The sequence below is a fragment of the Plasmodium cynomolgi genome, chromosome 3, assembly GCF_000321355.1.
Source record: "Plasmodium cynomolgi strain B DNA, chromosome 3, whole genome shotgun sequence".
NCBI classification, from domain to species: domain Eukaryota; phylum Apicomplexa; class Aconoidasida; order Haemosporida; family Plasmodiidae; genus Plasmodium; species Plasmodium cynomolgi.
The window spans coordinates 232293-255904 of NC_020397.1; the positions used below are offsets into that span (position 1 = coordinate 232293).

Here is a 23612-nt window from a genome sequence, read left to right on the forward strand (position 1 = left end):
CTTCTATGATCTCGAAGCATTTTTAATTTTTTATCCATCTAAGTTGCCACAAAATAGTGGATAATTTTAAGAGGGGAAAAAAAAAAAAAAACCTAGCAAAACAGTTTTTGCTAAAACAGTTAAATGAGTTTCTCCAAACATTGCTCAATTTTTAACCACTTTCAAATAAAATTACACCTTATTATGAGGCCCTTTTTAAAGGCAGCATAATTCTGAATCCCCACTTTTGCAGGCGCCCTGCCACCACTAAACCTACCGAGGTGCCTTCCTAAGAGGAGGAAAAGAAAATTCCTCCACACGTTCATATGAATGGCAGTATAATTGGGGTATTTCATTTCCTTGCACAATTTGATTAACATTTTGGTGTTTTCCCAATTTGGTATTTTCCCAATTTGGAGGTTTCAGACCAAACATTGAGTGGAGACACATACTCCTGTTTCGAGAATGCGTCGAAAAGTAGGCCACACAAAAAGGAAAAACAATTCCCTTTTAACAGCCCAAATTAATCATATTTACGAATAAAAACATATGGCTACAAAAATAGCCATTTTGCTCATACACAATTCGGAAAAAAAAAAAAAAAAAAAAATTATGACTGTTCATATTTTTTCTGAAATATTTGCTCCAGTTTTATGCAAAAACTTTGCTTTGCATGAACGGTTCATAAAAAAAATGTGCCCGCTAAAAAGTAGTAGGCCAGACAAAATTAAAGCCCTTCGTTGAAATGCAACGGGTGGGGAACCTATTTGTGCGTACTGGTACGGTGGACAATGGCGGAACTCCATTTTGATTGCAACCCCGCTATGGTTAAATAGACAAAGGGCAGAAAATTTTTTGTTACACTTTCCCAGCAATGTACAGATGGATATGCTCACGAATTTACACACCTGTGTACATATGCACTATTCCGTGCGCAGTTAAGTATAAATGTTTACACACAGTAGGGGAAAAAATGCTCTTTGTAGAATTTAAGTGTGTCCCTTTCTCGTGTTTATTTATATCCCCCTTTGGAAGACGCACTGAGAAGGTTTACACAATGAAAGGCGCATTCTCAAGCTAAACAAAACGCCGAACAGAGGACAAGTGCAGATGTACTACCCACTTCCTACTAAACCTTCGTAAAGGTGAAAAATGACGAAAAGGGAAGTCATTCTAGCAAACACACAAGTGAAGAATGTAGATATTTCTTGATAATTTTTCCTAAACTTGACAAATAAAAATGTAATGCCACATGAATTCAAAAATGCAGCAAAAAAAAAAAAAAAATGAACCCTTTTATGCTTTCGTCCGTGAAAGGTTACCAGCAAGGGAAAGCGTAGCGTGTCCTTCCAGCCTCTATTTTTTACATTAACGTAAAAAAAAAAATTTCAAACTTCATTTCTTTTTTCGTTTTTTTTTTTTTTGCAAATATGTGAACGGGTAATGCAACGGATATTGTTTTATATTTTTTTTTTCTTTTCTTCTTTTCTTCTTTTCTCCTTTTCTTCTTTTCCTTTTTTTTTCCCATTATGTGATTCCCCTATGAGGGGCACAACATTTAAACGAAAGCGTGAAGAATGAAACTTGGAGAAAAAGCGAAAACGCAGCATTTAAAAAAGGTTGGGCATGTAGTATGACATAAAATTGGTGCGCAATTTCTCTTTTTCCTTCCGCCAAATTGGAAGTACCAAAAACACAAAGTTGGAAGGAAACCAAGGCAACTTCGAATAACACATAGAAGGGGAAAAAAAAACAAAAAATTTCAGCGAGAGGACTGATAGGGTACGATAAAGGAGAGCGCGATAAAAGAAAGCACGATAAAGAGGTTGACCTACCCATTTAACTAACGAAAAGGGTAAGATGTTCAAAACGATGAGGAATTATTTCATGCTAAATTTTAAAAGAAACTATCGACACTATTCAAGAAAGAAAAACATAAACAACATAAACCGAAAAATAAACGACCCTTATAGTGACCTGTACAAAATGAACTATTACGGAAACAATTTCAAAAGACTTCCAAATAAGAAAACCAAATCGAATGAATACGAGCTGATCAGAACGTCCAGTAACACCTTTACCTACTCGTCCCCATACCCCCCAAACATTAACTACACCTTGAAACCCTATCCTGATTCGGCGAAGGATTTCTACTACGAAAACAGAAAATATGTGATGAAATACAAAAACGTGGAATACATTCCTATTAAGAGAATGGTGTGTAAGGGGACATGCAGACGAACCAACTGGGACACATACTACTTGAGGGTTGAAAAGTGAAACGAAAAAGGAGAGGCCGCAAAGTTACCTGTGCATATGCGTACGTGTCTACATGAGTGGGTTAAATGTGCAGGGAGTACAGATCCGGGGAAGAAAAAAAAATAGCTAACGCGTGACTAATAAAAATGAAGGCATGTCATTGAGAATGCCTTTTTTATGTGGTGGGGAACGTAGCGACTGTTTGGTAAGGTTACTTCCATTGTGGCCTCCGCGCGAGTGGGTACACGTGTGCATACACCACAGCATACGCTTCACGCGGACGCCTCGCTCGTGTTTTTTTTTTTTTCCTTTATGTTAACCCCCAGTTCTCAAGGGGCAAAAAAAAAAAAAAATCACAGAGTTGGGAAATCGCAAAGTAGGGAAATCGCAAAGTTGGAAAATCACAGAGTTGGAAATTTCAAAATTGCAACGTTGCGCAGTTGCAAAAAAGTGAGCGGCAAAACGTACTACACGTATGCTCAACTGTGAACAAAAAATTGTGCCACCCTTGTTAGCCCTGCAATTGTGTAAACTGTTTGCACCCCTTTGCTAATTTTTTATTTTCTCTTTTTTTTTTGTGTGTTAACGATGAATTGTCGGAGTTGTCAATTTCCCATTTGTCACAGTTTTGTGAAATTGCGAAGCTGCTAAATTGTGAAGTTACTAAGTTGTGAAGTTACTAAGTTGCTAAGTTGTTAAGTTGTGATTTTGTTTCTTTTTTTTTTTTTTTTTTTTTTTTTCTTTCTCCTTTTTTTCCTTTCCCCCTTCTTTCTTTTTTTTTCCCCTTTGAACATGCCCCCGTTTTTGAGTACCCCCTTTAACCGCGCCCTTTTTAATGACGCACCGCGCATGTAACTGCCCATTTGGATTGCCCCCTCATTAACTCTGCCAAGTTCGAACTTTAGTGCCCCGGGCCATCTTCAAAATGAACGTGGAGGAGAAATACAAACTATTTAAGGAAAAATATAAAGAGATAAAGGAGCAAAATGGTAATACCTGTTGTTCTACCATGCTGCGCGGAAGCCAACGGGTTGTCTCTCCGTCGAGCGTTATGATTTGGCTGCTCCCCCGTTTTGACACTCCCCTTTTTGACACTCCCCTTTTTGCCACTCCCCTTTTTGCTACTCCCCCTTTTGCTCGCTTAGACATCCTCAAGAAGGCCATAGTGGAGTACAAAAAGGACATTAAGCAGCTGGAAAAAAATAATGAGGAACAGAAAAACAAAATTAACTGCATGGTGGATGAGAACAACGACTTGTTGAATAGCAACAGCCAGCTGTCCAGCAAAGTCGCACAGCTGGCGAGTTCTCTGGAGGATAAGGTAGAGGAAAGCCAACACGCGCGATTACACCGTGCGGCGATTACACCGTGTGGCGATTACACCGTATGGCGATTACACCGTGTGGCGATTACACCCTGTAGCGATTACACCGTATGGCGATTACACCGTTTTTCCATGTGCTGCGTGAAGCGCTATTGTCAGCATTGACTGCAATGCGCTGGCGTCATGGGGAAGTCCCACCGCCAGCTCCCTCACCCCATGTCTTTACGTTACCCTAACCGCAGAAGAAGGGCAACTCCGGGTGGAGGAACTTAATGCTGCTCCCAAAAAACTCACGGGAAAATATCCAAGAGTCTGTCGCGTTCGAGGAACTCGAAAATAAGATAAAGGAAAATGGTTCGCCCTGCGCTAGTGGAGCCATGCACAGGATTGAGAGTGGCGTGAGAGTGACATCCGAGTGACATGCGAGTGACGTGCGTGCATGTTGCCTACTCTCCAGGGGCCAACACAGACCAACAACCCTTCTTTCGATGCTACCCCCTCCCCCTTCAGAGATGCTGCACAAAAAAGTGGAGGACCTGCAGAATGAGAATAAAAAGAAAGAGAAGGATCTAGACGCATGTAGGACCTTCCATAAGGATAAATTAAACGAAAGAGAAAAAACGATTGACAGTCTTAACGAAATTATTACCAATTCCAGCAAAAGTGTTATCAGGTTGGAACGGGAAAGAGATGAAATCAGACAACAAGTCGAAGAGGACAAAGCAAAATTTGCTCGTGTCATAGAAAACAAAAATGAACACATAAAGAAAATGGAGAAAATATACAAAGCTATGAGGAGAAAGTGTTATCCAAAGTATAAAATAAATTTTAATAGAATCCCACTTTCGGAGCGGCCCGACCATTATGATGGTTACCTGCAGGTGGGAGAGCGCGCAGGGGGGAAGAACACGCAGGGGGGGAATCAGTTGCATACCCCAGTTGGACCCCCTGCAAAGAATTTCATCCCTGTCACCCATCTGTCACCCGACTGCCCCCTTTCCAACTGCCCCCTTTCCAACTGCTCCCCTTCAGCGCCAAATCAACGAGCAGTGCAAATTATTCCAAAGTCACATCCTAAATGGAATACAAAGGTTGCAAGAATACCTTCGAAGCTGCAAGAATACTTTTGCATCTCAAGCAAATCAGTTAATAAATTTTTGTCACGAAATGGAAGGAGAGCAGAGGGATGATCAGTTTGACTATTCTAGAGTTGCGGACCTAAAGAGTGTTTCCCAAAAGGTAATAATGCATTGTCAAATCTCGTCTAACACATCGGAGTGTGCACCATGGGGTGGACTTCTCCCAACTGCACTCACTGCTCCACTCCATGTGTACACCTTCCAACCGTTGTGGTCACCCTTCGAAGGAAGTCAACTGCCTAGAGGAAGCGATCAATCTGTTAGACGACCTCAGGACGTGGCTGCATGGGAGCCAAGACAAGGTACACGTTCAGGTAATTCTTCCAACGGGTTCGTCATCCCCCCATTTGGGTTTCTCCCCCAACATGAGCGGTTTTCCCCTACCATGAGTGCTTCTCCCCCACCATGAGTGTTTCTCCCCCACCATGAGCGCTTCTCCCCCAGCATGAGCGCTTCTCCCCCACCATGAGTGCTTCTCCCCCACCATGAGTGCTTCTCCCCCTCCATGAGCGCTTCTCTCCCTCTGACAGGCCCTCCTGCGCAACCTGTCCGGCACCGTAAAAAAAATATTCTTAAACGTGAGCATCTACCTGTGTGTCGAAGAATACCTTTTCCCAACATACACGACAGCGAAATCTTTTTCACTAAAAAATGTGGTTCGAGAACTGAGGAGTTTGAAGAGACTGCTTCTCAAATCGATCAACTTTTTTGCACTCATCTTGTTTGTAACTCCATACGAAAATGAAAAGATAGTGGAGGAGCATTTTAAAAAGAGAAATATCGTTAAGTGGGTCGACGGAATTGAAAAAGAAAAAAACGGAAAAAAGGGAGAGGAGTACCATATGGAGGCGAACTACGAAGAGGTAGACACGAGTCTCCCAAGCAGTGAAGACGACGCTGCCAAGAGTGATAAAATGCCAAAGTTAAGGGAAATCCATTTTAAAGAATTACTCGAAGAAAGAGAAAAAAACTCTCTCTCAATATATAAAAATTTAAAAAACTGCTCAGAAAAAAATAAAAAATTAGTTACCTATTTGGGGAAAAAATTCCACAATCTGTTAGATGATTTTTCTCATTCCTTAAAATATGTGAAGTCCTATTTTTCTTTTCGCATTTTTGAGATGAAAGGATCTGAAGTTCTCCTTGTAGACAACTCCAGCGTAATGACAGAAATGTTTGACGCTACGGAGTCCCTCATTAATTATCTTGAAATGTTCGATGTTGTGGAAAAGAAGCAGTCGCTCCCTTTAATTGCGTTCCTGTCTTACCAAAGGTTTAACACTCGAATGGCGTTTGAAGAAGAAAAAAATTGCCTAAATAGGATCAACGAGGCGTTCAGTCAAACCAGGCATATCCCCTACGCTGTGCTGGAACGCAGCTTCGGGAACCTCCAAATGTGCAAGAAGGACAAGGACCAACTGAATAAGGCGCTTTTGCGAAAAACCAAGTTAATCAAAAAGTTGAAGAGAAATAATAGCCAGGTTGGGCGCAGAAGAGGGGCGCCCCCACGTCGCACACCACGTGTGCGCCACGCCAGCGCCGTTCCTACGCCGCGTCTACACCGCTAACACACCGTTCCTACGCCGCTCCTACACCGCTAACACACCGCTTCTTCCCCGTGACAGACCCTCGGCGAACTTAAGAACGTACTGCTGACCAACAAAGAACTGACCCTAAACAACCAGTGCCTGACCAACTGCTTGCCCCCAAAACGGGAGACAATCAACCACGTGGGGGAAGAAACAACCGAGGAGGGCATCCAGAAATATGCAGAAATGGTCTTCAACTTTGTCACGTATAGCAACTCAGAGAAGCCAGGATTAACTGTTCACGAAAAACAGCTCATCGAAGCGTACGTCTGTTCATGCATACGTATAAAAAATCTACACATGGAAATACGGAAGCACGTGGAGGTGAGAGGCCCCAGCTTTTTACCTTCTTCCCATAAGTGTACCTGCTCGAAGAACTACACACATAAACTGCACGCGTAAATATCTTCAAAACTGTGAGTGCTTCCACATGGGAGAGCTCCGCCAACTCTCTCCCTTCCTCCTTTTCCTCCTTCCCTGTACAGGTTCTGGAAAGCCTACAAAACGGGTTCAGCGTTAAGGAGGGAGAAATACAAAAACTGAACCACCAAATAGAGACGTACAAGGTAATGCCATTCCACGCGTCATGACGAAAAAATGTATCGAAAAAGAAACTGCTCGTTTTTCCATCCACACAAATGGGTACGTCTCCCTAAGTTACTATTTCGGGGGGGGGAACCCTCCATGATTTATATTTTTCTACATACGAAATTGGGATTCCCCCACGCAGGAGGAAGAGATAAATATTCACAAAAAATACGAAGAGCAGGTAACGAACTGAGATGGGGAGTGTGACCTGACCACTCGGACAACCACAGCACGGTCGAAGGTCCACCCCAGACGCGTAGGTCCACCCCATACCCATATATCCACACGCACATGCTTATACAACCGGGTGGATGTGCTTCTCCCCCTCCCCCCAACAGATGAATACACTGCACGATTTAATCGTCACCCTGGAAAAGCAATTATCCAAACTGAACTCTGAAAAAAATGTGAACAAGTTTTTCATCCTCTGCTCCATTTGCGGCAGCAAAAATAACATCGGTAAAAATGGGAAGGTGAATCGGCGTATCGTCCGGTCGTCGCGTCGCCTGACTGCCTGATCGTCGTGTCGTCTGATCGTCCGGTCGTCGCTTCGCCTGGCCACCTGACCGCCTAACCGCCTAACCGCCTGATCGTCGCCAAATGAGAGGCAGTGCAGGTTAAATTCCGCCGCTTCCCATTTCCCCCCCCTTTTTTTTTCGCAGGCACCATTCTGAAAAATCGAAAGTGCCTCAAATGCAGTTCGATAATTATTTTCTTCCAGTGAGGAGCCAAATGAGGGGAAGCCACAAAATGGAGCAAACGGACGCAGTTTGACAAGGTATGAAGACCCTAGTTGGAAATTCCGCGTAACCATAACATCATTGCTTCGGCCAGTAATCCTTGTACGTGAGCTGAATGCGCTTCCCTTTCTTGTTCATAAAATTCGGGTCCATGTAATCCTCTGGCAGGGGTGTCTCCGGAATCTGCAGAAGGAAGGGGGGAAGAAATTTTGGTAAATTAAAAATTAATCATTTTTTGAGGATACAAAAGAAGCCTCTCTATCTGTTTGTGCGTATTAAAGGGGGTAGAAAACTCTCGCCTCAACGCTTCTCCACGAACGCGATCTTGTGTTCCCTTTCGTGTGCATCTTTCTCTATCCGGTGTGCAACTTTCTCTAGCCGAACTCTCTCTCTAACCTTGCCGGGCTCATAGGTCCACACCACTTCTGTCTCATTTAAGTCATACTCCTCCGAAAAAACTACGTTCCCGTCGTCCGGCAGTAGGTGCTGCGAGGTGGGTGCATAATGGGGTGGTTCGTTCGTTAATCAGTTGGTCACTTCGAAATGGGTCACGTCGAAATGGGCCACTTCGAAATGGGCCACTTCTAACTCGGCCACTTCGCCTGTCTTTACCACCATGCTTAGACATGCGAGCAGTACCAGCACGATACACAAACATGCAGACGTGGGTGCCAACGCAGGTGCGGGCACACGACACTCCTCCGGCTTACCGTTAACTCCCCCAACTTAATCGAATTGTACGGCTCTCTGTAAGTTAGCCTCGACACGTCAATTTGAAAAGGGGGAGGAATATGATTCCCTATCACTTTGCACTTTATGTAGTTCATCGCCAGCTGGACGTGGTAGCCATTGACGTACGCAGGGCAGCCGATAAGGCCGACGATGCTGCATGGGATGTTTAACTCGGTCACTTGGTTGTTAACAACTCTCGCAAACTTGAGGAAGTATATGTGCTTTTCGACTGTTCAGAGGGGAAGGGGGAAGGGGGGAGATATCAGGTTAGAGGCGGAGTGCAGGTTAGCGGCGGAGTGAAGGATAGAGGTGGAGTGAGGGATAAAGGCGGAGTGCAGGAATGGCAGACTGATGGTGGCTGTTGTGATGGTGTTATGCCGTGGGGGCGCAACTGGCTAACCGCCATTTCTCCAATCCGCCCAACTGCGAGCGAAGCGCAGCCCCCGTTTAGACTCACCCGGATCCGCCTCAACGTGTGACACGACGCACTCGACGACGTTCCCATCGATGTGAATTCTGAACAGCCTCGCGGAGAACACTAAAGGAGGTAGAAGGGTAGTTTTATCAGAGGGTAGCTACTAGCACGCACAATTGGTGAAGAAGTATGTCTATACTTTCCCTTTTATTTTATTTTTTTTCTTTTTTTTCATATTTTTTTCCTTTTTTTTCATATATTTTTCCTTTTTTTTCCTTTTTTCTCCTTTTTTGTCGCTTTTTCGCTTTTTCGAGCATTACGCAAAGACAGGTGGCCGTCCTCCTCCTCGAAGGCATACTCATCAATCAACCTGTGGTCGATGCAAATCCGCTGCTCCGCTCCGTATTTCCAAATGATGGCTGGAATATACCCATGCACTTGGAGCAGCTCCTTCTTTTTAAACTTCTCCCAGCATCTACCCTGCACATCCACCACTGTGCTTACCCTACTATGCGAATTGAAGTAGTCAACAATTTCGTTCTTGAGAAAATCCCATTGCTTATACTTCAAATACAGCTTGTAATTTAGGTGGTTCCTTTTCGCATTGTTCATGAAGAAGGTTGGTTTACTAATTAGCTTCAGTCTGTTCATTTTTTCCACCAGCGAGGGGCAGGCGTGGCCTTAAGGAGGCGGAGCCGTGTCCTGCTAAGCAGTTAAGATGGCTCACACACGCTCGTATACATACCAGCACTCGTATATATACACCCCCATAGTTAGCTAGCGTGTATGTATGTTAGTGCACATATGTAGGTATGCACCCAATGCAAGCATGCGCATGGGTACGTGCGCCCCCGTTCTACAAGGCCAAACCGCCAATCAACCCTCCAATCAACCCGCCAATTGCGCAAAAAAGGGAAACAAACATGAACTCCAGGGTGAACCGCGCGTGAAATAGCTTCGGTAAGCGTATAACTGAAGCAGCATTGGAGCAAAAAAAAATAAAATAAAATAAATGCATACACATGCGCATATATACACCTAACAAATGGAACGTGCGAACAAATTAGCTGGTGAACTCGCCCACGCGCTCCTTCTTCATTCTCTGAAGGGAGCTCACAGTCGAGTTGAACCCATTACGCAGGTGCAGTCCTTCCCAGCGATACGCGTTTGAAAAGAAAAAAAAAAAAAAAAAAAAATCTTCATCGCTTCGCCATCTTCGCTCATATTAGGGTGATCCCCACGCAACGGGGCAAACGGAGGGGAAACTGTTTTGCCCGTTTGTTAATTCCAAACAAAGGCTTTTAGCTGATTCGTTTTACGCACCACGTGTGGGAGGGGTTACTACACGCAAAGTTCTAAGCGATCTAACAGACAGCTCTCCTAGTGGAAATAGCCTAATTGTGCATAGTAGTAAAAAAAGGCACATCCTGCTGGAGCGAACACATCACACAGTGCTGCAGGGAACAACACACTGGGATCGTCCTAACGATTCCGCTACAAGGTACCCATGATGATGTTGCCTAAAAGGGGGAGGATATTCCCATATGGTCGTATACTTATAGAGGTGTGAATTTCTTTTTACATTTTGCTTTTTTTGGGTAGCTTCTTCTCCTCGCGCAGTGCTATGCTACTCCACAGGTGCACTATGCTCTCTCCACACACACACCCTTTTCCGCATGCTACGCAGCACGCGTGCTTCCGCCCACATTACCATTCATCTCGTACAGATCGTCGTTTGAGCTCCCCGTTTCGGAGGCGTACTTCTTGTTTCTACTCAGGGAGTAGGTTTTCAGTTCTATGGGCTGCGAACAGATGGGGCAGGGGAGGAGATATGATAGGAAGCGGTTCGACGAATGAGAGGCAGATGTGCACATGTGCAGATGACGAGGGGGACAAGGTCAGGCGCATTCTAATTGGCCAACATCATATATACGACTTCGCTCGCAAGGACATCAAGGGGATGCCCCACGTGTGCCCTCCTTTTTAGCGCGCGAGCTTTGTAGTACCGCCTCAAACGTCCTGCTGTAAATTCTTGTGATCTCCTTTTTGAGGAAGGACCTCTCCCGACGACAAGATACAACCAGTTTGAAAAACTGCTTCGATTCGCTTTCGCAAATTGCCTGAATGGAGTTAAAAAAAAAAAAAAAGGAGAGGAAGCAGCCAACGATGTGAGAGTCTCTCTCAAAGGACACCACTGCATGGGTTGATTCGAACATGTATTAGATACGCATACTGCCCAGGCGTGGCAATCCATGTGGACTTAATGAGTACGATCGTTACGCGACTGCCGTATCGTTTGCCATCGCACCGTAGAGGGGCCCCCCTGGTGCGTGGAAAATGAGCCTCACACGGAAGCACCTCTGCACGCCCCTGTACGTCTATGTACACCTCTGTACGTCTCTGCACACCTCTGTACACCTCTGTGCACCTCTGCACCCCCCTGTACGCGCCTCTTCCCTCCTCCACTTACGTCAATCTTCTTGAACGCATCAGAGCTTAAGCCTATGCCGCTCGTGTGCGATGTGAAGTAGCATGGAAAGGTCTCCTTCCTGCAATTTTTCTCGATGGTCTTCCTATCACTGGACGAATAAATAGTCACCTCTATGTTGTAACTTCCGTTCATGTTTATTCTTTTAACATACGAGCTGTGTAGGAGCACCGTGATGATATTTACTTTAATGGTTAACATATGCTCTGTCTGTTTGGCCTTCTTCCCGGGAGCTTTGTAGAGGGTCTTGACGATTTTACCTGCATCTTCTTGGTTGTCCTTGTGTGTGACCGTTGGTTGATCACTTTTATGGTCCCCTGTTTGACCGGTCTGCTCACCCACCCTTTTTTCTGCCCTCTCGTCCACCCCCCTTGCTGCTCTCTCTTCCACACCGATGTCTGACTGCGTTTCCTCCTCCTCTCCCGTAAAACTCGCTCCCATGTCTTGTCTTCCCGTGGAATCCATACTTGGCAAACGTTCCACGTCGCTGTCACTAAAGTAAAGGTTTCGTTTGACTCGAACAACGTTTGTTAGCCTATAACTAAGGCTGCTTTTGCTCGAGTGGACGTGACTTGGTCTTTTAAGTTTCGTTTCGCCCTTTTCGTCCTTTTCGTGTGTCATGAGGTGATGCGAAAAAGGGGCTGCTTTTGTTTCGTCATTTAAACTTAATGTGCACGCTGTGTGTGTTGCCTTGATTTGCGAAAAATTTAAGGCCTCCCTTTTTTCTGCACCTCGCGTGAGGTTTGCTGCGGATTTTGCTGCGGGTGTTGCTGCGGGTGTTGCTGCGGGTGTTGCTGCGGGTGTTGCTGCGGGTGTTGCTGCGGGTGTTGCTGCGGATTTTACTGCGGGTGTTACCGCGGGTGTTACTGCGGGTTTTGCTGCCTTTTTTTCTGATGTTGTGGAGGCTGACCTTCGTGATGATGGCACTCCCGATGATGACTCCGATGGCGGTGGACGAACCCTCTTTTCTTCTTTTTTTTCCCCCTCCTCAATAAACAATTTTCGCGGCCAACGGACGGGGGGCCCCCCTTTGCCGCCCTCAATCCAACTCAGATTTGAGAACTGATCTGTTTCTGGTGCTTCCTTCAGATTTGCGTTCTTCCTGTTTGAAATTTTTTTTGCATTTCTTCGTCTTCTCATCGCAAACAGTTTGGACAACTCTCGCTCCTCGCTCTGGTTGCAAACAAGTGAAAGGTCTTTTTTTTTTTTTTTTTTTTTGCCCTTCAGTACCATCCGTTCCTTCACCTGGACTATTTCTTTTGAGATATTTTTTTTCAAGAAAAAATTCGAGGGTGCTCTTGGAGCATTCAATATGCCTTAAATCGACATAGTTCGAATTTCTTGCCATCCCTTCTTCATTTTTTAAAACCGGTTTGTCCATTTGGCTCTGCGTCATTTTGTGTGGAAACGAGCCCATTGCGCGGGGAGATGGTTTTCCCCCTAGACCGATACGACTGCTTTTTTGGCGTCCCACCAGGTTCGTTGTCTGCTTGGCGTTATTCCCCTTTTGAGTGCCTTCCTTCCTGGGAGCATTAAACATATGGCTCGCCTCGTGGGGGGAGGCAGTCAACCTTATTTCATTTTTATTGCTCACACTTAGGGGGCTCCTCCCTTTCCCTTGATGAGACTTTAAAGGACCCCGCTCCTCTTCTGCCACCATTAGGGGGGAAATATTTTCCTTGACCTTTTTCCCCAATTTGGTAAAATCATAAAATTCGTCCTTCTTACTAAACCCTTTTGCAGTGTTGCCCTTTTCGTCCTTACCTCTGCCAATTTTGTTCTCTGCTGATGGGTCCAAATCACAATTCTGCTTCTTTTCCTTCCCATGTTTGCTCACAATGTGTGATATGCTCCTCCCCCCTGTGAGGGCACCCTTTTGTCTAAGACTGTTTTTCCTTGGGAGTGCTACCTCAATAGGCCTAAGTAATTTTCGAGGCGATCCTTCCTTCTTAAGCGTATCCGATTTATGTTCTAAATCGCCTCCCTCCGCTTTATGTTCTAAATCGCCTCCCTCCGCTTTATTTTCTAAATCGCCTCCCTCCGCTTCTTGTTCTAAACCGCCTCCCTCCGCTCCCTTCTTTCCCACCTTGCTACGCTTGGAAAGCTTATAAAATCGTTCTATCGCACTAGGGTGAGCCTTATCAACCATCCCCTCGCTTCTCCTACTGTTATAGCTTGCTTTTTCTTCCTTTTTCCTTTTTTCATCCTTAGATGTCGAACTTAACCCTTCCTCGCTTTTCCCCTCTGCATGCAACTTTTTAGCACCTTCCTCGCTTTTCCCCTCTGCATGCAACTTTTTAGTGCCTTCCTCCTTTTCATTTGAGGACGGTTCTTCTTCCCTTCGAGGAGGTTTCCCCGATGAGCCTCCTTCATCCAGACTTTGGGGTCCCTTCTCAATTGCTTTGCAATTTTGCCTATCCGTCTTAAAGCTCCCACTACGGGGGTGGTCACCATCCCGATTGTTCTTCCCCGCATATGAATCTCCAAACGTGTTAGAGGCTCCTTTTTTGTTTCCTCCTTCCTTATGTTCTTTTTTCCCTCCAAAATTTTTACTTTTATAAAATCCTACTTTTTCTTTTCTCTCCACCGCTTCATGATGACTCTTTTGGGAACCATTATGTGCACTGCCCTGAGTGTCCAGCACATCCCTCGAGGGCTCACTCACACGTTTGAAGTCTTCGTCTCTCTTACTTCCTCCCCTTTTAAAGACATGTCCTACGGAGCTTTTTAACTTCCTATACGAACCCAGTTCACCTTTTGAACGGTTCCAAATTTCTCGCTTAACCACTTCTGGTTCTCCCCCCCTTGGTAGAAAAAAACTTTTTGTAATAATTTTCTCATCGTTCTTATCATCTACGATTTTTAAGATAGAACTGGATAAAGGAGACCTCCGTTGTGTATCTCTTAAGTCCTCCCTCTTTTGTCCACCTTTTGGAAAAGGTTCCTTTGTTTTGTCACCTCCTTGTGGATTTCTCATTTTTGTAAGATACTCTTTAAAGTTAGTCACATGATGTCCCTTTCCCCATTTAACTACTTTACTCTTTGGATAACTCCCTTCTAATGCAGATTTTCTCGGTAGGGGGGATTTTTTAGACATGCCAATTCGGATTGCATTTCCTTCGGCCTTCCCACCTACAACAGGTACTCCACCTTTCCTAAAGTGATGTTTCAGAGAGCCCTTTCTATCAAAATGGATAGGTGCACCCTTTGGACCCTTTTTCAAAAGAGCGTTTTTTTTTCCGCCAGGCTGCTTTATCGATTTGGTATACACTTTAACATTCCATTTGGCTAAAGGGGATTTCTTTTCAAACTTATTAGCATTGTTAGTTCCCCCCTTTTTTGGAACCCCTAAAAGGGCATCATCAATCATGAGGCCTTTTCCGCCCACGTGGCTCCTGTCAGAATTAATGAGCTTCTCCTGCTCATCATCGAAAAAGACGCGTTTCCTTTCCTGAGCCCACGCAGAGTGATCACTTACCACCTTTTCTTGATAACCGTCCTTGGAACAACTCCACCCCATGTTAGGAAATGGAATAAACCGGTCCACTATGTTATTGTCATACTGTTCTCCACACACCTCTCCATCTAAAGCACAAAAATCATATATCCTTTCTATCCTTGAAAACAGTTTTTTTTCCTTCTCGATTGCTTTCTTTATCCCCATGGGATTTTTCACACCTGTCAACTCGACTTTGTATCTTACGCTTACCTTTTCGTTCCTCTCCTTCCACTGCTGCTGCTGATGCAGATGCCCCTCCTCGTAGTTTCTTACTATTAGCATGGTCAGCGGCAGGCTCTTTGGCGCGTCATCCAAATAGACCCTTTTCAATTTGTCCACACCCCCATTTTCCCCCCTTCCTAAGTCTGCCATTTTATCCCTTTTTATATCCTTCCCAATCAGTGTGTGGTCATTTTTGCCAAATCTTCCCTCTAGCTTCACGTACCTGAAGAAAAGGTTTAACACACTTTCGGCTTCACCATCCCAGTTTTCCTTTTTCAATATTCTGCAAATCTGCCCCCGAACGTATTCAAGTCTTCTCAAATGTGCGTCGTCGTTAAGTTCCCTCTCCACATTGCTAAGAGGCGGCTTACTGTGTAGTGACTCATCTGGGAGCGACTTCTCCTCCCTGTGCGCTGATTCTTGAAAGGCTAAATAGAGCTCACCCTTACCGCTTCCCCTTCCGCTGACACTCCCACTGGGGTTGCCCTTTTCCAGGACAGAAGAGTCCCCCCCGGGGAGGTCAACCTCTCCTGCAAATTTTCCACCTTCATACATTTCGTCGAAAAATGGAAAGCGATATTTGTCGTCATTCCGACCATCATAGTGCTCTCCCACCTCGCTGAAATCTGAGTAGTGCTCACCCCCGCTGAAGTAGCCAATTTGGGAATATCTCACCGAATTGGACAAATCTGCTTCATTGTGCACCTCCCCCCCATCACCTACGCTGCTCAGTCGAATAAGTTTTCCCCTTAAATTGGTGTATCTGCTCTTTCGAAAGTAGAAGTTATGCTCTCCATTTTTAGAAACTTTTTCTAGGGATACATAGGAATAGTCCTCATTGGAACCTTCTCCTTTTCTGGTGTACTGATGGTCCTGTTCTCCCCCAAGAATCCTTTTAGACATCATGTCTGGACTGACACAATTTTTCAAATTCTCCTCTGCCATATTTGCATGCATCTCCCTGCACTTGTCGCTAAAAAAATATTCTCCTTTTTGGTCATACTCTACTTTTTCAACGGAATGATGCTTTTCGCACAATTTAAGTTTCTCTTCATCTCCTTCCTCTTTGCAAAAATGAAAGCGTTTCTTGGACAGCTTGGACATCCCTAAAGGTCTCTCTTCTAGTACCTGTTCGTCCTCCTTTTTGCTACCATGCACGTGATGTCCCTCGTAATTTGGCCTCAAATCAGCACTGCTACTACTTTCGTCCGTGTCATATTTTGAGGACTCCACAGAGGTTACCTTACCCCCTTGATATTTCGCTGCCTTCGTTTTGTTTCCTCTACTGTTCACATAACATTCAAACTGCTCACTCCCTTTCGGTAGGGGCAATTTTCCCTTTTTTTTCTTCCTCTCCAAAATGCCCCCTTCTGAAGAGTCTCCCCCTAATCTGCCACTGTTCGATTTATTTTCCCATTTTTCAAGCTCCACTTTTTCCTTTTCACGATCCACTTTTTCCTTTTCACGATCCACTTTTCCCTTTTCACGATCCACTTTTCCCTTTTCACGATGCACTTTTTCCTTTTCACCGTCCACTTTTCCCTTTTCACGCGTGAAGTTGTGTCCTTTCCCCGTATCGAAAGAATCCATAGAACATTTCTTCAGTTTTGCTTTATTTTTCCCTAATCGCTTTTTCTTGGGCTCCCCATTGTATACTGTCTTCCTCCTCGAATGCTCGATAAACATCCTCCTTCTTTCTGGTCCATTACTCGAATCGGACGTTGACCTTTCGTGCGCTATTTTTTCACTACTCTTTTGATTTCTACCGAGACGCTTTCTGGGCGAAAGAATTGTTGAACTTTTACAAATACGCTTCCTACTCATTTGGGAATCCTTCTTAAGCTCTCTACTTAAGGACGTGTCTGTTTCACTACTGTCTAATTCTGGTTCGTCTGGTGGGAGGTTCCCCTTTTTTCTCTCTTCATTTAGGCTTGAATGACCTAATCTGCTAGCACCACCAATTTGAATGCTAACATGACTCCTCTTCTCATCGCAGGGAAGTGTACCTTTTGATAGCTCACTGGCATCTCTTTCTAAGTGGTCATTATTTTTATTTAGATTTATCCTTTTTCCTTCCTTTTTCTTCCTACCAACTTTGCCATTTTTAGCAACACCTCTTTTATCGATCATTTTTCGTAAGTATTCCCCCCTATTGGGTAAAGTCAGCGCAAGTCCCAAATCCAACTTTGGCACATTAGCACATTTTTTACTACACCATATTTTCGAAGCATATTTTGTAAGGTCTCCCTCATTTGTGCATTTCGATTTATCACCATCAGTGGACTGGACAGAAGCAGCCACTTCAATCTTGCCATTCGCTAAATCGTTACAACAACCGAGTTCTTTGTTTTCCCTATTCGCCTCTTTCGTATCTATATTACTCTTATTACTCCCTTTGTGGATACTTTTTCTTTCTCCTCCTTCTGAAACGCGTTCTATGCCTCCACAACTTGGCAGGAACGATGCGAATTTCTTGTCTTTAGTGGCAGTGGGATTTTCTTCCAAGTTTGTAAACGCATCCTCTAAAATTTCCTTCTTCATTTTTATCATTCCATTTGAAAGGACAGGCTGCGGAGTGATCCTTCCATGAGCATTATTTTTAGAGATACCGCTACCCTGCATACATTTTTTATCACTGGTAAGGAGGGAGTGTTGAGTCTTTCCCCCTACACTATGGCCAAGTTGCTTTATCTGACCTCCCCAACCTGGTGCGACATGTTTTGCTCTCACGGGGGAGTTATCCGACACATTTTTCTCGAAACCTGCTTGGAAAAATTGTACACAAGTAGGTAAATAATTTTACTAATAATGGAGAAAAAAAAAAAAAGGCGGCATTTTAAATATGAGCGGTGTATACATTTTTAAGTGATTACTTGGAGATGTACCCCTTGGAGAGTTTTCACATCCACTGTGATCTTGGCTTAGTCCAAAATCCTGCAAAAAAAAAAAAAAAGATCCACGTTTTGAGCAGTTTGTGTGTTTCTTCATACATGTGTCTATCCTCACGGCGACACATTAAAGCGTATAATTTCCTATTGAAGCACCCGTTGGGAGAATCTCATCATGTTCAAGCGGGATCACAAGATATACAATGCATGGCAGCAATATGTACATAGAATGCAGCACAACGGATTATTCCCTCCCTGTCACTAGGCGTCCCGTACTGGCACTTCTGCCCAGCTAACGTACCTCACATGGATAAGCTGGTTCTCCACAATTGCTGCTTTCATCAAAATTTTCTAATTTTAGTATATTGTAATAGTCGAGTAGATCATTAAAGAACTTCCTCTTAATACTCTCATTGAAGAGTCTGATCTCTTCGTCGTTCCTAAATCCAGGGGAATACTCAAAATGTTCTTCATCATCAAAATTTTCCGAATCGTAATTCGCCTTGGCGGAAAAGGCACACTTATTATTATGCCGTTCACTTTCCTGTGTGGTGCTGCCCAAGTTTGACGATAACCCGTTCGAAAGAGTTAATGATTCGCTTTCGAGGTAACTTTCACGATTTTGTATCTCGTTTGACACTCCATTAAGGTCTATTTCTTGCGACTTTTCTATTTTTCCCCTTCCTGAGCGCAAGTTGCTAAGCGCTAAATCAAAGACATCGTCAACGTACTTCTTCCTTTTGTCATGGATGACCTACAAATAAAAATGTGTGTTGGCGTGTCACCTCTTCGGGGGGGGAAGTAAAAAAAAGTGCTTTGAAAAGTTGCTCACCTTTGTGTTTCCGCTCTGCAGTATGCCTACGTGAAAAAGTGAAACGTGCAAATAGAATGCGTGACTGGAAGGCACGAATGAGGCGTTCTACCCAAGTGTGCAAATAAAACGCTTCAATGAATTTGCTTTAAACGGTTCGCTATACTTCTCAAGTTTTCAATTAGGAAGGGCGTGTCTTCACTGCAAAAAAAAAAAAAGAGGATAATTTTAAGGGAACAAATAAACAAGAGTGGCATTAATACGTCAAAAAGGTTGACACTCTTCGTCTGCTGAGTAGTTAATTTCCCCCTTTTTTTTCGCCGCGCTTACTCAGAAATCATGGTTAGGCTGTTTGTAGACGCGATTACGAGAACTGTTCTGAGTGATTGCTTTTCCGAAGGAGAAGGTGTAAGTAAATCGTCTTTTAAGTTAATTGCAAAGATGAAAATAAAAATGGAAAAGAAAATATAAAGTAACATAAATTTAAAAAAAAAAGTAAAATAACATCCTACAGCGCAGCAAAACAACAAAGTAGCTAGTAGGAAAAAAAAAAAAAACACGCACAACTTAAGTGTGCCGCGAAAAAAAAAAATTCTGAACGTTCAGAAAGTATTGATAACATTGTTCGACATTTTGGCTAGCTGGAAAAAAAAAAAAAAAAAACAATCCTCAAACAGATTTATCCACTTCAAACTTTTGCCAATTACCGCGTCGGCGGTGGATATTGCTATTTATTTCGCTTGCCTAACTTTTTGAGAGGACAGAAGGGGGAGATAACTAAAAAGGACTATTTCATTGCATGTGAGGAAATACCTCCACCATAGTTTTCGTTTTATGTGTGTGTAGGAACGCGTTTCCTCTTTGCATACCACTCCCGTTGTTGCTTCCCATCATTGTCGTCTTTGCCGCGTAGCCACCGCGTTGATTAAAGAAGCAGCATTCGCCAATTGCCACATCGGCCCATTAACCCATCCGCCAATTAACACACTAGCGCCGCAACGTGCTGAGCGTCTTTCTTTAAGGGTAGAGCGAAAATAAAAATGTTTCCATCACCGCTGTTTGGGTAAAATTGGTGACATGCACAAATGGTACTAAAAAAGGGAAAGGCAAATACGGAAAAAAAAAAAAAAAGCACAACTGCACAACTGCACAACTGCGTAACTACACAACTGCACAACTGCGTAACTGCTAAAAAGAAGCAAACTGAACTGTAAACGTTACGCCCCAATTTGGAGGAACAAAAATAAACATATGGGGAGGGGACCCCAAATGAGATAATTCGCCATTTTCACACTAAATCGTGCTGAATCATCTTTATCAGTTCCGGAACGCCGCTCTTAAACGGCTCCGATATGAGCATACATTTAAAAATGGTGTGTACTCGAGAAATACAAATCATAATTACGTATGCCATTCTTTTATAAGCAATGCAGGTGAGATAGTTGGATAAAATTCTCCCGACATAGTACAGCAGACGCATGTTAAGTTTTATTTTCTTGTACAATTCTATCATTAAATATTCGTCACTCTCCTCTACAACATCAGCAAAAATGGACAGGACATCATGTAACTTCTTCACATAATGGTTACAGCTAAGGAAGAATTTTAACTTATGGTATGTGTTGTAGTTGCTGCTCATGTACCTCTTCAGGAACGTGTACTCGTTGAACAAATTGATTAACATATTTTTGAAGCTCTTTTTGTGTTGGACAATGTAATTCTTTATGTCGATACACCTGGATATAATAGCCTTAGTTGCGTTTTTGCTAATTCCGTATTTTTTTGTTACCTTCCTTTTGACCTTCTTTGTGTTCGCTGGGGAATCACAAAGTGATTCGTTTGAATCTTCTTTAATCTTAGGCTCTTCCGATAGGTTATTTTGTGAAGGCAAATTTTGTATCGCATCGTTTGCCGTAACCTTTGCTGGGCATTCTTCTACGTATACCCCACAGGGTCCGGTGCAAGACGTTTTTTTATCCACGGGGGGATAGGTGAATGCCCTTGGAGGGCTGGCTTTTTCTCGTGCTACGGCTTGCCAGTATCCGCTGCGTATTTGGTGCGTTCCCGTGGGGTGATATAAGAGGTTAAACACGTTTGGGAGGCTAGTCGGGTGGTCAGTTGGGTGATCAGTCGGGTGGTCAGTAGGCTGATCAGTTGGCTGATCAGATGGTTGACAAGTTGGGTGCTCGCTTGGATCCTCGATTGGATGCTCGCTTGGATGCTCGCTTGGATGCTCGATTGGATGCTCGCTTGGATGCTCGATTGGATGCTCCCTCGGATCCTCGCTCGGATGCTCATTCTGCTTCGCCATTTTCTCCCTCACACGTGTCCCTTTGTCCGCGAGCCCATCATACTTATGGATAAACCTGTGTAGCAACACCCACTCTCCTATTTCTTTCCGCATAATAAGGTCTATCTGGCTTTTTCCACTTATCCTGGAATGTTCCCCATTTCGCAGGTCGTCCGGCAGTCTCGCATCACGCATCCTACCCTCCCTGGTTCCCCCTTTGCAATTTCTGCTTTTCTACGGGTATTCTCTCTCCTGTGTTGTTCCTATGCCCCTATTTCCTTCACTGCTTGGTGATTTTTTTTTTTTTTTTTGTTGTTTTCCTTTATTATCCTTCTCCACAATGTTGAGCATTTTTTTTCTCATACTCTCCCCTGTTCAGGTGTTTTTTTGAAATTTTCCTGAGAACGTAAAAAAATAAAATCTTCTTTTCTCCTTCGCAGGAATGTGGATAAGTTGTGCCATGTTCCTGGGTTTACTCTCTTCGCAATGTCGTTTGTTCACTAATTTTAACATATAATGTATGTTATTTTTTCCGCTTGTTAAAAAAACGGATGGCGTGAAACCACTCAAGTGGTTGAGATACATATAATAATGGGGGCTTAAAAAATGAGGCTTCAAAATGGTCGACGTTTTGAAAGCGGTGCGGAAAATTCCGAAATACATGCGGGTTAAAGTGGGAGAAAAAAAAAAAAAAAATTGCGAAAAATGCTACTTAAAAACAGCATTTAACAGGGCGCCGCAGTCCTCAAAGGCGTTGCAAAAAAAAGGTCACAGTATGGAATACTGACCCGTGCTGCGCGCGTCGTGGCAACCATGTTGCATCCTCACATCCAGGGGCAGTGTGAGAAGGTTAACATATAAACGCGTAGATTACCTCCACTGATATGTACATATTATTGGCGAGTCATCCCCCCCTGAGTGCAGTGGCATGTGGAAACGGGAAACACGACTTCTCACATCTGACAAGCGAAATGCGACCACTGTAGGGCACAGCTGTTGAATGTTATTTCCCGACAATTTGCTCCTCCCGATGGGTTCTTTTACCCATTCGTTGCATTCTCAGTTTAGTTTTCCAAGTAGAAAAAGAACGTCATGTTTACTTTCTCCTCGTTTAAAAAGGTTAAGCTGGGTCCGCATAGGATTGTGGCCTGCCATGGGGGCAGGTCTGCCTCCGTATTTACCCATGCAGCAGTGTCCCAGTCAAGAAAGGAACATCCCATGTGCAGTCTACCATGCCAGAAAAATTCCAAACATTTGTGCACCCTCTTTTTTTTCTCTCCTTCTCCACCTTTTTTTTTTTTTTTTTTAGGTGCTCGTCGGAGTGAGCGCCGCCAACGTGGGGGTAATAGCGGGCTGCTTTTACATCTACAAAAAGAACAGACCTGTAAACGACGACACACTAGAAGAACCGAGCGAAAGTTTCAGAATTAAAACCTTCGATGAGCTAGCCAAAAGTTATGACGAAAAAAATGACTTCATAGAAAGAGTCACCTCCATAAATAAATACAAAAAGAGAAACTTCCGAAAAGTGAAAGGAGTTGTCCTAGAAATAGGGGCAGGGTCAGGAAGGAATTTCTCATTTTTAAAAAAAGTGGACGCCTTAGTATGTGTGGAAAAAAGTGAAAAAATGTGTGAAGAAATGAAAAAAAAATTGGAAAAAATAAAACCGTCATATCCTGTATATATCATAAATGATGACATAAAAAATGATCTCTTTCGTCCCAACGTTTTCGATTCTGTCATTTCGTCTTTCACCTTATGTTCACTAGAGCATGTGGACAACACCTTAGAGAAAGTCTACCAAGCGTTGAAACCTGATGGTAGGTTCTACTTAATCGAGAGAGGCATCATTTACAACAAAATAATTCGATACATTCTGAAAAAATTAAATTTATATCCTAATAAAAGAATTCCTTGGGAATTTGGTTATTATGAAAATAGGTGCCCCTTGCAGATTTTAAAAAATAATAATTTCCACGTCATTTTTAAGTTAATAAAAAATGCTGGCAGCATTTACATACTTACAGCCAAGAAGCAGGGGGGCTCTTCTCCCCATGTTAAGAATGGTGCGTTCCTCGCGCGTGAGAACGAGGCGAATGCAATTCAAAAGACCGATCATCTGCAAAACGAAGTTAACGACAAAAGGGGAGTGGACCAAACGCGGGATAAGGGGCCACCCATCGACATTAAGGATATTTTATGTCATCGAATGGCCGCCCCGATTTATTACTCATACAGGAATGGGTAAGCAGTAGGCGCTCCACATGGGCGTATGGGCGTGTGAATGATGGGGGGGAGTGAGGCAAAAAAAAAAAAAAAAAATTGCACACGCTTGTCCATGCACAAAATTGTTCATGCACAAAATTGCCCATCTACAAAATTGCCCATCTTCCAAATTGCCCATCTTCCAAATTGCCCGTCCACACAAATGGGGCACACCCCTGCGTAACCGTTTCGTCTCCTCTTCGTTCAACGTATCCAATGCGAACAACTCGCAGGATCCAAAGAGGCCCTATTTGCGCTTTAGGGGCGAACAAAAATGGAAGGGGGGTGGGTGATGAAACGCAGGCCTTACGTATGTGTGTAAGTGTAGCGTCATCTTCTCCCGAACGAACTGCTAATAAATGCGTACACCTCACCGCCACCTCG

The 23612-nt window shown here is 43.7% G+C and overlaps 6 protein-coding genes across 6 annotated transcripts; 3 read left to right on the forward strand and 3 right to left on the reverse strand.

Moving 5' to 3' along the window:
- Positions 1–1839: 1839 nt before the first annotated feature.
- Positions 1840–2727, forward strand: PCYB_031430 (hypothetical protein; the record flags this gene model as incomplete). Its single annotated transcript, XM_004220813.1, has 2 exons — positions 1840–2255; positions 2565–2727. 2 exons carry the CDS (start codon positions 1840–1842, stop codon positions 2725–2727), a joined length of 579 nt encoding a protein of 192 aa, XP_004220861.1.
- Positions 2728–3163: 436 nt separating this feature from the next.
- PCYB_031440 (hypothetical protein) lies at positions 3164–7602 on the forward strand (the record flags this gene model as incomplete). Its single annotated transcript, XM_004220814.1, has 11 exons — positions 3164–3227; positions 3384–3559; positions 3805–3916; positions 4073–4443; positions 4595–4801; positions 4929–5015; positions 5232–6182; positions 6327–6614; positions 6776–6856; positions 7217–7337; positions 7541–7602. 11 exons carry the CDS (start codon positions 3164–3166, stop codon positions 7600–7602), a joined length of 2520 nt encoding a protein of 839 aa, XP_004220862.1.
- Positions 7603–7696: 94 nt separating this feature from the next.
- PCYB_031450 (ribosomal L25-like protein) lies at positions 7697–9416 on the reverse strand (the record flags this gene model as incomplete). The annotated part of the gene is made up of 5 exons (XM_004220815.1): positions 7697–7801; positions 8015–8104; positions 8329–8579; positions 8808–8888; positions 9086–9416. The coding sequence occupies 5 exons, from the start codon at positions 9414–9416 to the stop codon at positions 7697–7699; spliced, it is 858 nt and encodes a 285-aa protein (XP_004220863.1).
- A 1028-nt stretch (positions 9417–10444) lies between these two features.
- PCYB_031460 (hypothetical protein) lies at positions 10445–17515 on the reverse strand (the record flags this gene model as incomplete). Its single annotated transcript, XM_004220816.1, has 5 exons — positions 10445–10567; positions 10772–10885; positions 11236–11874; positions 12293–12426; positions 12499–17515. 2 exons carry the CDS (start codon positions 17513–17515, stop codon positions 12293–12295), a joined length of 5151 nt encoding a protein of 1716 aa, XP_004220864.1. The 3' UTR covers positions 10445–10567; positions 10772–10885; positions 11236–11874.
- Positions 17516–19961: 2446 nt separating this feature from the next.
- PCYB_031470 (hypothetical protein) lies at positions 19962–20831 on the reverse strand (the record flags this gene model as incomplete). Its single annotated transcript, XM_004220817.1, has 1 exon — positions 19962–20831. A coding segment is annotated over one exon (870 nt), but the record flags the coding sequence as incomplete, so codon positions are not given.
- Positions 20832–21582: 751 nt separating this feature from the next.
- On the forward strand, positions 21583–23211 carry PCYB_031480 (methyltransferase; the record flags this gene model as incomplete). Its single annotated transcript, XM_004220818.1, has 2 exons — positions 21583–21636; positions 22273–23211. The coding sequence occupies 2 exons, from the start codon at positions 21583–21585 to the stop codon at positions 23209–23211; spliced, it is 993 nt and encodes a 330-aa protein (XP_004220866.1).
- Positions 23212–23612: the final 401 nt, after the last annotated feature.